At 38.6% G+C, this 13,159-nt stretch overlaps 1 protein-coding gene across 4 annotated transcripts in view; it reads right to left on the bottom strand.

The window, feature by feature from the left end:
• The window catches only part of LOC136035501 (rho guanine nucleotide exchange factor 11-like), a 395,432-nt gene that overhangs the window by 71,551 nt on the left and 310,722 nt on the right, over window positions 1-13,159 (bottom strand). For all 4 annotated transcript variants that reach the window (XM_065717335.1, XM_065717333.1, XM_065717334.1 and 1 more), the window contains one exon: window positions 10,471-10,699. In XM_065717335.1, the coding sequence (XP_065573407.1) occupies window positions 10,471-10,699 (229 nt within the window). The remainder of the gene's footprint in view (window positions 1-10,470; window positions 10,700-13,159) is intronic.

Genomic DNA, 13,159 nt, shown 5'->3' with positions numbered 1-13,159 from the left:
TAATTTACCTTTTAGCTTCTATTTGACTCAATTTTGTTGATAGTAGGTTGACATTTAGGTTGTGTTTAAGCAGTCAAAATATTTTCTACATTACTTAATTGATAAAGCAAACACATAATCAAAGAATGAAAACTGGTGATTGTCCAATATAGTTTAGATTTTGCTGAACAAGAATCTATGTCTATGCATAAGGAAAATACAGCTCTAAAGAGAAAGTATGAAGGTGTATATTCCTTGGCTTGGAAAGCCAAACAGTCTTATTTCAGGTGCTATCGTAGTGTACCCTTCCCCCCTCTTTTTCTCTAACAAACTCCCAGAGATCACACTTTGCCTAAAGTTTATCTGAAATAAATGTACAGGCGAAAACACTTTTCCAAAGAACTGCAGCTTAAAACTCAATGTGGAAATTTAATTTTCAAGGTAATTTAAAAGGAGAAAAAACGTAAACAAGTAAGGCTATGCATGCAGTCTTTGCATCTGAACTAATTGAAGCTCCAAAAAGGAAAGAAAATAAACAGAAATTTATAAATTGAGTGTTGAAAATTGGTTAAAAACTTTCGAACCAGTCAAAGGATATTGGAAGAACAAGTAAAATCAATAGTTCAAAGATGGATGTACTCTAGTGTAATTAGTATTCGTTGTAGAAAAAGGAAGACTTTCACAAACGCTTATGGTATTTTCAATAATACATACCACTGGGCTAGACTTGATCTAAGATTATGCCAAATATGTGAAATGGTGAACCAATGGTAAATTCATCCCCCCGCTCTCTTCTCCTGTAATCGGCCAGCTCTCAGGCTCGTTCTTCCTCTAGTAAGTCTTCTGGCCTAACAATCCACATGGAAAATATCTAACCTATATCTACTCTTACCTGGCCACTCTTCTATCACATGTCTTCTTGTTTTCATGGTCAACTTATATTTTTTGTATAAAGGAGAATCAGATCTGAAATTTTTGGTATAATCTGGGGGAAGGGAATGTTTTATTTTTAAACCTAGACAGGAAAATTTGTCACCTTTTCAATCTGGAAATGGAAATACCAAAAAAGATTTTTTTTAGTGAAAATACCGTCCCTCCACCTTCCCTCCTGATTTTCCTTAATTATGGAGTGGAAGGGGGTAAAATCTGGGGGCTAGAACTAAGGTATGTAAAAATAATAAGGTAAGTATTACGCTAGTCAGGGGCAGATCTAAGGCAAAATCTTGGGGGAGGCTCAATTTTCGAAGGGCGCCAATGAGCAAAATCTTTTGGGGGGGGGGGAGGCAATGTGACAACTGTCCTAATAATTGACCAAATTGACAAATTAATTCTAAGTAAAAGAGTGAAAAAAAAAGAAAAAAAGGAAGAGGGTACCAGAAAAAATCTTTCGGGGGGAGCTGGGCCCGCTGGATCCGCCAGTGACGCTGGTGCTCCAATTTTTCATCGTAAAAACATTAGAAAATTGACCCTACGGGATCATGACGTCTAATACAGGATATCATATTTTGATTGATCATATTTGTTTGTAAAAAGAGTAAAAGTCAATGAAAATGGTGTTTAGAAACATTGGGGTATGTAACACGCTAAATTTGTAATCTCCACATGCTGCAAACGTTACACCATTGATGCTACAAGGACGTAATATGCAAGGTTGGATATGGTTGTGTGATTTATCCTACAGGACCCTAAAAGGAGTAAATTAAGGGATAAAATATGGTATGTAAAAGCAATGGGGTATATAATATGCTTGTATTGCAGTCTTCTCAGCCAATAAATGCTAAAATATTGACAATACAGGCCATGATGCGCCTTATAAAAATGAATGAATTTGGTGTTTCTTAGAGTTCAAGGGGCAAAAAAGGGTGTAAAATGTTCAGATGACCAAGCTGTTTGAACTAGGAATAAATGAGAACGTGACTAAGAGATGTTGCGTAACGAGAAGAACGATCCTACAGTCTGTGATAGTGAACTGTTAATAATGGTTCACTTGATCCATTGGCAACCAAAAGTCTATAAAAAGAAATTTGATAGCACTTAATAGATCAAAAGAATTGGCTTTTTATGCTGATTTCGAATATATGAGATTCCTTATTTAATACTACCAATCAAAATCTAAGAGCCAGAAAAAATTGAGCTGATTTTCCAAAGAGGGAGAAACACCCCCTAAAGTCAGGTGATATTAATGAATATCATATTATCAGATTAAGCATGTTGTAGAATCCTACTGTAGAAGTTTTAAGCTGCTATCTGCAAGCGTTTGGAATTTTTTGTTTTTTTACCAGAAGGAAGATCACTGATTATTTTTCTCTTCGAGGGTGATCGCCAACCAATGGCCATAAAAGATTGAAGAGGGCTCATTTGAACATTTGAACAAGGGTTCACTGAAAGTTCTAGTGCCTATTTTAAAAGATCAAAATTATTATCCCATGGGTTAGTGATGTTTTCTGGAATTTTTGTGGGCACCTAATTATGGTTCTCTCCCAAAGAGGACCAAGTTGCTGTTGACTGAAAATACTGAGAAAGCCAATCAATTTAAAAGTATCGAAAAAACTACATACTGAGCTTCTTAGTTGCAGAAGAAATATTCACGCATTGTGGCGAACCCATTCCTAGGTTATTTTGAAAAAGGGGGTCTATCACCTTTTCAGGGCGTACAGTGTATTTTAATGCTCTAATATTCTACTTATAACTGAGCTTTCTGGTAAATATAGAATGAGCTTTGGAGAAGGGGGGACTTGATATTTAATCACTCTAGATTCCCAGAAAAAAATCAGTATATGCCTTTATTCTCGGTTTTATTTGGGGAGGGGAGATAATAGTGCCCGTCCCATTGCGGTAATCTTATTCTATGGATTATAAAATGTAACATTAACATACCTAACGGAACAGAGGTGGAAAAAAAAGGTAGGGCATGGTGAGACTTGTCAGGAAATTACTTGGGAGAGGGGAAAGTCAAGTGCTACTAGGAGCTTTTTTCAGCGAATTAAATATATTTCTCTTCCCCTTTTATACACAATGTTTCAATGTATTTAAAGATGTGTGCACAATGTGTTTAACTTTAGAGAACCCTATCCAGAAATCGCGATGGAAACAACCATGTAGAAGATCAAAATTCACGCAGAACATCCCTCCATATAAACAATAATACGCTACCTCTTTCCATCCATCCAAAATTATGTAGTAAAGGTATTATTAAGGACTTGTCCAACGAAATTACCGTCCATTGAAAAGTTTGACTAGATATTCAAATTTTATTTAAATTTAGGTATAATCAAGAATTTTAATCCTTAAGCAGAAAAACTGAAAAAAATAAACTTTACCAGTCAATTTACAATTTTTGAGAATTACCATTCAACAGAAGAAAATTGGAAGTAGGGTTTATGACACGGGTAGCCTAGACCATTAGTGGAAGAAAGATACGGAATAAAAATGGTCAAACCTCAGGAAATTGCAACATAATTTTCTTTTACACCAAAATGTTCAAAAAACTAGCTTAATCACATAATATAATCCCCTGAATCCCCCTTGCACCAGTATCCCAAGTTTGCCCTTGAAGGGGAAAAATGAGGGGGAAAAACCAACTTTTGTGTTCATAAGTATTTTTGAGTTTAAATAGTCGTTTCCTATCAAATCAAACAAGCCAAATCCAAATCTGAATTCAGATTCTCCTTTTTTCCGTACCCTCATGCCTATTTCCACCCTTAAAGGGTGGGAAAGGGGGGGCAAAGCTTGAAATTAAGATGTCGGTGCATTATTTTGGCTGTTTCCTGTGGAATTAATGGCGGTGAATTCGAAAATGAAGTTAAAAACTTGATTTTACGAGGTCAAATACCTAATCTTACCTAAATCAGCTGTGAAAGTTGACCTACGTGAGCTAGTTATTTTAATCATTTGTCGGTTGATTCACCATTTCCTATCAAGCTAGGAATGGCGCCTTAGAATATGAGTTTCGAACAGTTTAATTTCAAACCAGCATTCCAGACTCCCCCTATAGTTTTCGGTTTCCATTCCTTAATGTCATTCTTTAGGTGATCTAGTCACTGCAGCTATCTACCATAGTACTTGCTAGATCATTGGCGTGTTTAAGGCTACATACGAGGTTTGTGCCGTTTAATTTACTTTCGCAAAGAAAAGGGAAAATAATAAAAATAGGATCCGCGAGCGTTGATTAGAAGAATATAGTGAGATAGTGTTTAGGATTATGCTTCTAATTTTGGAAAAGAGCGGATATTCATTTCTGCTTTTCAACTTCATTTCTGCAATACCATCTGCTGTGTATCATTTAAGCTAAATTTGTTCTTCTAGGTGGCGATGGGTTGAATTCCAATTGGATTGTGCCTAGTTTGACCGAACAAAGAAGTTGTATGAAATAATAAGTCCCTTTTTTTAAAGAGCCAATGAAGAGAACATGGTCTTCCCGATTTGCCAAAGCAGCATCGAACTCGGTGAAAATACTGCCATATTATCCGAGAAAGGAGCCGATACCGTGAATAACGCAAGCAAAGAAAGAGCTAGTAGCATAGCTGTGACGCCTGAAAATGAAGTCCACACTGCATGTCGTCATAACCTCTGTGACAGACGTCTGATCGACAGACAAAGGAACGCTCAAAGGAAACTTGAGCCAAAAGAACCGGTTGCAGCCCCCCGATCAGATTTTCAGCTTCACACTTTGATTTTTCAAAGAACTGCCTATTCTGTGGTCAAGCAGTGAAATAATGCAAGAGCACAAGTCATGAATTCGCTGAAGCTTATACAGTATGAACTCATAGCTTAGAGTACACGATAAGTGAAATGCGTAAGAGCAGTAACGATCAGTGGGCCATGATAGTGTTTGGTCGGATAAAATCAAAGACTTCTGACCTGCATGCTGCCGTTTATCATCAAATATGTTCAGTGAACTTCAGGACAGGAAAAAAGATTCCACAAAATTCTGTGGTCAAGAAGAAGTGAGTGACGTCCCTCCACCAAAGAAACGGAAGGGAAGACCGTACGATAATGCAAGGAAAGCCGCTCTAGAAGATGCTCTTCGGTGCTATGTCAACAGTAAAGAACCTGTACCTCTGACGATCATTTTTAGAAAGATGGCTCATATTCTCTCTGAAACTGACTGTGATACTTTGGCCTACAGCTTTCGTCAAGCCAAGGATTTGCTAGTCAGTGAGTATGGCGAACAAGCGGCTGTGTTCGATTCAAATGGGAAAGAGACACTCGTAACATTTAGAGATACGGTTGTCAGGATATTACGAGAATTTCACCAAGAGGAAAAAGCAGATAGTGAAAATGGAGAAAGAGATCAGCTCATCAAAGTCGTTGGAAAGATAATAAGAAGTGAAATCAAATCCATTACGACAAGGAAGGATTCTTACGAATTTCTTAACGAAATATCGTGAGTAGAGAAGAGTTTGAACTTTGTGTGCCCATCTCTTTGTCTACTGCTTTCGTCGATATGGGTCAACACGCCTCGTCTAATATCTTCTATCAGACAGACTATAATGCAGGCATGCAGACCACGATGTTTAATGTCTCCTTACCAAATAGGACTGGCTTTGCAGCTGAATACCTTTCATGGAATGAGACTTATTAGAATGTTTATACCTGAGTTGCTGGCAACGGAGCTTTCAGTGCCAAGAAAAGAAGTAAGTGGAGATGAGATGAAGTCAATCGCCACCGTGCCGTTCTAAACCTACCGAAAACCCGCTAAGTCGCAACCAAGGACTTTTGTTTGCTTGAACAAGATTGGTAACACTCATGACAATGAATGGGAATTTGAAACGCTCTGGCGCATCTCTGACTTTTTCAAAAGATCATACATGAGCTGGTCAGCCTTTATGTGGTCAATACACCAAAAGCTACCTTATCCGTGAAATTCGAATATTTGTTTTTTGCCAATGATTGATCACAACCCAAGCGATATCTCCTGTTTCTTCTACACTTATGCATACTGAAAAGCGCACTAGTCGAGCTGAAAAAACTCTAGTCATTACCTTTGACCGACCGCTTTACTAGATGGTGAAGTGTATCGTCGATGCAGAGCCTGCAATAAGTGCTTTAAGAAATGCTATTATTGTCCTAGGGGGATTTCACACACGCATGAGTTTCCTAGGAGCCATTGGTTTCCTTATGGCTGACTCGGGACTTTTGGAAATCCTATGTCAAGTATACGGACCTGACACTGTGCATAGTACCTTACAAGGAACAGCTGTCCCTCGTGCTGTGCAAGGCCATGGTCTGTTGGAGGTAGTCCTTTATGCGAACCTTTTATCATCAGAACTGGATGGCAGAGCGTTTGATGGCAATGACATGCTACCAGAACACCCTGAAAAGGCAAAAAGGTGTACGAGTCGCTCCTTGAAGGAGATACCATCGACGAAGCGCAGATGTCGGAGGCAGCAAAGCTTATCTCTGAAATAGTTCAAAGTGTAAAAGAACGATTGTCTTAGTCCAGAACTGCCCGTCTTTGGTTTCAGTATCTGGACCTACATGGAATCCTGAGAAAGAACCTGAGAGCTGAACGAAGTGGCAACCTTGAGATTTATCTTCAGTCGTTGTTGGAAATGCTTCCTTACTTTGCTGTTTCCGGACACAGTCTTTACCCGAAGTCTTCTTTTTTGTTCGTGCAGTCCATGTTTCAGTTTAGGAAAGACAACCCAGAGCATTGAAGAACGTTACAGGAGTACCTGTTCATCAGAAGAACTAACAACTATTGAGCGGCACTTTCCCTTGATTTGGTGATTAAAGAGACGTTAATGAGAAATATGAAAACGAGTGGCGGTCTGACCAGAGGTAGAGGCATAACTGAATTGCAGCAGACAATTTGGACATCTGCTTTGCCTACTTTGGTTTTCGTTAACGAACGCATGCAGAACCTGACTGGCCACGTGGAGTTGACTGTTGAAAATCCCGCAGAAGCGATATCTTCGAGGAGAGCTAGATATCTGACAGACATTGAAAAGATAGATCGATAAATTGAGCCCCAAGAACCCTACTGGCGAGATTCACAGCTGTTGAACGTGGTTACTGGTGTCAGCGCTTCATCATCTGTAAGCGCAAACAATGCCAAATCTGTAGGAGAAATCATTCTGAAGGCTATGGAAGCGAAAGACATTGACAAACATATTTTCAGGAAGAAGGAGAAAGCTGTAACTACGGCTGAGAAGTCATGCGTGGTGATAGATAGCAAGAGGGAAATGGTCGACCCAGCTCTAATCTTCCAACGTCTAGCCGCAGTCGGTAGCACTAGTGGTTCTGATTAGAACGAGGTTCTGTCGTTCGAGCTCTGTAGTTTTCCACCATCGCTCTTTAGTTCGTTCGAGGTGATGAGGACAGCCGACAAAGCCTCTCCAACAAATGCACTGATGAAAATTGAGGGGCTCGATGGTCCAATGACATTACCAATGTCCCAGAGAGTCTTGGACGGTGGCTGGCTAGTCCACAAAACTCCATGAACTGTCGGATCTGCATGCTCTGAAGTGGCAGGATCTTACGTAGACTATGACACAGGACATTTCGGCCAGGCAGCGGTTGTTTTTGACTTATACGCTGATACGCCGACGAAGAAAAACTGCACACAACTAAAGAGAACCAAAGGCTTGTCGTGTCTAACGATTCAATTCTCTCCTAACATGAAGATTGTCAAAAGTAAGGAGAAATTTCTGAGAAATCCCAAAAACGAACAACGCTTCATCAACCTACTTGCTGAGAGGCTGGCGAACTCAGAATGCAAATTTCTACACGCTCAGGATGATTCCGATGTCTTAGTTGTACAAACTGCAGTCAGTTGCGCTGAATCTTCGTCGACCACTTTGATTGGGAATGATACCGACCTATTAGTCCTTCTGCTGTACCATGCCAAGTTTGATGCATGTGATATCTTTATGCAGACAGACACACATGGAAATAACCAACGATCGTACGACATAAAAAGGATCAAGAGCGAACTAGGAACCGAAGCAGCAGAAAATCTACTCATTTGCCACGCAATGTCTGGCTGCGATACAACATCTAGATTTCACGGCGTAGGGACATCAGCAGTGGTTTCCTTGTCACTTAAAGATGGATTTTCTAAAGATGCTTGCAAGGCCTTCATGACACAAGGATCCAACCACCAGGAGATTACCGAAACTGGAGAAAAGCTTTGCCCTACAAAGGGAAAAGCAATAAGAAGACCCTGAAGGATATTCGGGTGCGAGCATTTACAATGCGGGTTGCAAGTGCAAATGCATTCGTTCAGGCAGAGTGGCTTCTGCCGACTTTGGCTGCCGCAAAGTACCACTTTTACAGGTACTACTTGCAAAAATGAAGTGGCAAGACGCGCCCGATTCGCTAAAGCCCGAAAAGTGGGATTGGCACCTCTCTTCGTCACGGAATATGTATCTTCCCATAATGACGGATGCTTCACCGGTACCGGAGAACCTGCTGAAGATAGTGTGGTGCCATTGCACTAGCGGGTGCGATTCACTCAGATGCAGCTGCCGTCGGAACGCTTTGCCCTGCAGCTTTGCCTGCGGGAAGTGTAAAGAGGCGTTATGTGATAACGCTGCAGCAAGACAGGATGAGGATGACAGCGAAGACGAGCAGGAAGAAGAATTAGCTTTAGGTTGTGCTTTAAAATCAAAATATTCTTGTGATTAATTGTGATTAAACATTCCTTTTTATAACTGATTGATCTGAAGTTTTGATCTTGATTAAAGAAGTAGTTTTTCAAGATTTTATACTTAGCAACCCCTCATATTACAGGCCCCTTAGAGGTGGAAACGAGGTAAATAGTAAAAAAAAAACCCTGCTTTTTAATCTCATATCTAGCAATACGGTACTTTATTTGATATAAAATGATCCTTTAGCCACAGGAATTCAGCAAATAATGACCTGCGTACTTTACCCCCCCCCCCCACCATTCCGTGAAGGTGAAAATTTATACTGGGGTGAATTGATTTCTAATGTTAGATTTGGATTTGTCATGCTTGATTTGATAGACGACGACTACTTAAACCCAAATATACGTCCAAATAGAAATTCTGATTTTCTCACTTATTTCCCCCCTTCAGGGGGGAGGGGTCTCGGGTAGTTGTGCAAGGGGGATTTGGAGGGATTTTTGTATGTGATTAAGTTGATTTTTCTGAACATTTTAGTGTAAAAAAATTATGTTGCAGTTTCCCCGAGGTCAAACTGTATTTTTCCTCCATTACATATCTTTGTTTGGCCTGGACATGATTTTAAAACGGCAAGAAATTAAATAAAAAAAAGAATTTTTTGTAATGAAAGTAAGGGCTTTCATTGAAACTTAATACGAACAGAAATTGGTGCGTATTTGAGGGTTCTCCCTATTCCTCAATCCCTCGCTTTTTGCGCTGAAGTTCCATTTTTTGTTCCAATTCTTTGATAACAACTGCTGAAACACGAGAGCCACCAACTTGGAATAAGAAGCTTTTTCTTAAAATAAATCTAAAATACTTTTGCGTGACGAGCGAGGGATTGATCACGAAGACAGCCCCCTCGTTTACGAAGCAATTTGTTTCGGTTTTAAATTTCAAAGATGCTCCTAATTTTCAGTTAAAAAAACGTTTTATATTTAATCAAATTAATACTTATCTAAGTAGTATTATTAGCAAAGATTGTAAATGCATTAAAGATATAAAAAGCCTTGAAGAATAGGACGATACGTCAGCAAATCAATATTAGAATATTAAAACCTACAGCGACAACAGTGGTCCAGGGTTCTGAACCGAGGGCCTTTCGGAAGACATAAGAAGATTTGTTAGATGTTTTCCAGAGGCATTGTCTACGAATAATCTTGGGTACCATCTGACCTCAAAAAGAAAGTTGTACGAAAAATGTCTATATATCCCACTCATTAGGACTATAATGAGAGAACGGTTGAAATGGCTAAAATATGTTTTGTAGATGATGCGTGATAGATTGCCAAAAAGATCCTTTTTGGTCATTCCTCTAGGAGGAAACTCTGTCCCCAAGTGGGCTGGAAAGAATCTTAGGATGGGAAGAAATCAGAAACTCTTGGGAGTTGTAAAGAATAACGTTTTGGAAAGATTGGGATGGAGGAGAACTGTGGCACAGCCGTGTTGGCTTTAAGTGACTTGGTGCTGCAGTGAGTTGATGGTAGTAGTAGTATTAGTAGCTTGTGGAAGAGCGGGTCATTGGACACCTATACTCCCCCTACCCTAAACTAAGCATTTCATGATTTTTATTACATTTTCCTGTACAGACAATAGAGTTCACTTATCTTTTTACGTTTCTTTTGTTTTCGCCCCAACTAAAAAAAAAAAAAAAAAAATCGAAACAAGTGCAATTATTCGCCTGCCAACTTTATATCAATTTTTTTAATATTTTCTTATAACTGACCTTATTCTTTATGCCATTTAAAATTGTGCATAATGTCGACCCCCCCATTTTTCGGAATATGACTCCACCAAATTGCTGATATACATTCACCAGTTTTGTAATTCAATCATGAAAAAAAACATTGAAAAAACTTACCATTCCGATCTTCTGAAGGACTAGAATCACATAAACTCGCTTCACTTCCTGATGTTGGAAGTCTTGACGGATAATTAGCTTTTCTATGACAAGAAAAACAGTGCGAAGACGATGATATATTTTGTGATGGTTCAGAATACTCATTATCCCTTTCTGGTACAGAATATTGTCTCATCGAGTTTCTGAGCATCAACCTACTGGTAGCTCTGTGCATAGGTTTCGTATAAGTCTGAAATGAAAACAAGTTTAGTCACAATGAGAATTTAGCTGGCCACATCAAAATTATACTAGCTAAGGATCGCCATTGTCCTATCAATAACCAACTGACGATACTCCCCGTTTAATACCCTTTATTTCTCCTTTGAAGGTTGAAAGAAAATCGGGAAACTAAGAAAAAAAAGTGTCTGCCCTCTGAATATTCTTGTTTTCTCCTTGTTTTGTGCTATCGGTGATTTCTTTTGAACGCTCTTGTCTGTCCTTCCAGTGAGATTACCGAGTCTGGGAAATTTCTACAAATATGAAAGTGGGATTAAAAAATAAGGATAAAAACCTGGTTTTGAATTTGCTTACCCTATGTTTCTCAATCCTGTATTCTCGAAAAGATATGAAAGATTCCTTGCAGATAGGCCAAAGGAGCAGATCCCACCTTTTATTGAGCTGAGGCAATTCAGGAACCTCAATCAACTTAAACTTCAACCTTGTTTATCTCATCAACGTCATTGAAAACACTCTTGGAAAGCCTAATGCTTGGCTTTGTTTCCGTTAGTCTTCACATAGCATTTGATCTTTTTAGCCACAATTTGTTAGTAGAAAAACTTGTAACTGTATTCAATATTAATCCTTAAATTTTGAAATGGGTTGCCTCGTTCTAGTCAAATAGATCACAAGTAGTTAAATATCTAAAACATTATTACGATCCTTTTTTTTACCAACAATGGAGTACTGTACCTCGGTGTTCCAAGATGCGGCCCTTCTTTTTTTGTAGTTATTGTTAATAACATGGATAAGGAATTCATAGAGGGATGAAAATTTTTAACGATCATTGAAACCTGCTATAGAAATTTAATAAGCAACCCTATGATTTTCCTTAATAAGTGTTCGCGAGACGCCTCGGAGATGGATATGGGAGTAATCCCTTCTAAATCCATAACGATACAAATTTGTTCTCTAAGATCCCCACCCTATCTCCTAAATCGTATCCCCTCTGAAATTTCAGTTTCGCCCTTTAAATTACACGGCGTTACACCTTTTCAAACAGTTCGTGGTAACGAACTGTAGTAAGGAGCGACCCGGCTCAATAGTAAACGAAACTCTAAAAATCGGAATTTTGATGCTTAAAGATACATCAAAAGAATCGGATTTTCATGCTGATTTGAAATATATAAGTTTCATCAAATTTAATCTTTGTCATCAAAAGTTACGAGCCTGAGAAAATTTACCTTAGTTTGGAAAATAGGGGGAAACACCCCCTAAAAGTCATAGAATATTAACGAAAATCCCACCATTGCATTCAGCATATAAGAGAGCAAAATCATAGCAATAATTATATCAAAAATTTCTATTCCTTATAGCAAAAATTTCAAGCTCCTATCTACAAAAATGTAGAATTTCGTATTTTTTGCCAGATGACAGATCACGGGTGCCTGTTTATTTATTTATTTTTTTTTCCAGGGGTCATCGAATTGACCAAGTGGTCCTAGAATGTCGCAAGAGGGCTCATTCTAATGGAAATGAAAAGTTCTAGTGCCCTTTTTAAGTGAAAAAGGGGGCCTAGGGCACCTAGGCCCCCTCTCACGCTCATTTTTTCCCAAAGCCAACAGATCAAAATTTTGAGATAGCCATTTTGTTCCGCAAAGTCGAAAGCCATAATAACTATGTCTTTGGTGATGACTAACTCCCCCAGAGTCCCTGGGGGAGGGGCTGCAAGTTACAAACTTTGACCACTGTTTACATACAGTAATGGTTATTGGGAACTATACAGACGTTTTCAGAGGGATTCTTTTGGTTTGGGGGGTTTTGGTTTGAGGGGAGGGGGCTATGTGGGAGTATCTTTCCTTGGAGGAATATATCATGGGGGAAGAGAAACTCAATGGAAAGGGCGCAGGATTTTCTAGCATTACTATAAAAAAAAAAATGAAAAAATAAACTTGAAAAAGTTTTTTCAATTGAAAGTAAGGAGTAGCATTAAAACTTGAAACGAACAGAGATTATTAAGCATATGAGGGCTTCTAAAAATACTTTAGCGTAAAGAGCGAGGTATTTAGGAAGAGATAAATACATCGCTATTTATGCTAAGGTAAATTTAGTAATTTTAACTACTTATTAATGGGACTTTCTGATTCAAGGGTCATTCTTAAAGAATTGGGACAAAACTTAAGATTTAGTATCAATAGCGAGGTATTAACGAGGGGACAAACCCCTCATATATATAATAAAAATATAAGAATATAAAAGTTTTTTACATAAGTTAGTTCTGAAGTTACGTATATTTTTTACTAATAAAAACGTTCGTTAAAAATTAAAAGTTCTAGTTGCCTTTTTAAGTAACCAAAAATTGGAGGGCAACTAAACCTCCTTCCCCACTCCTTATTTCTCAAAATCGTCTGATCAAAAGTAAGAGAAAGCCATTTAGCCAAAAAAAGAATTAGTATGCAAATTTCATATTAATAATTTATGTGCGGAGAGCCAA

This window comes from Artemia franciscana, chromosome 14 (genome assembly GCF_032884065.1).
Source record: "Artemia franciscana chromosome 14, ASM3288406v1, whole genome shotgun sequence".
NCBI classification, from domain to species: domain Eukaryota; kingdom Metazoa; phylum Arthropoda; class Branchiopoda; order Anostraca; family Artemiidae; genus Artemia; species Artemia franciscana.
Note: the sequence above shows the minus strand (reverse complement) of the source record. Positions and strands in the feature narration are given on the sequence as shown.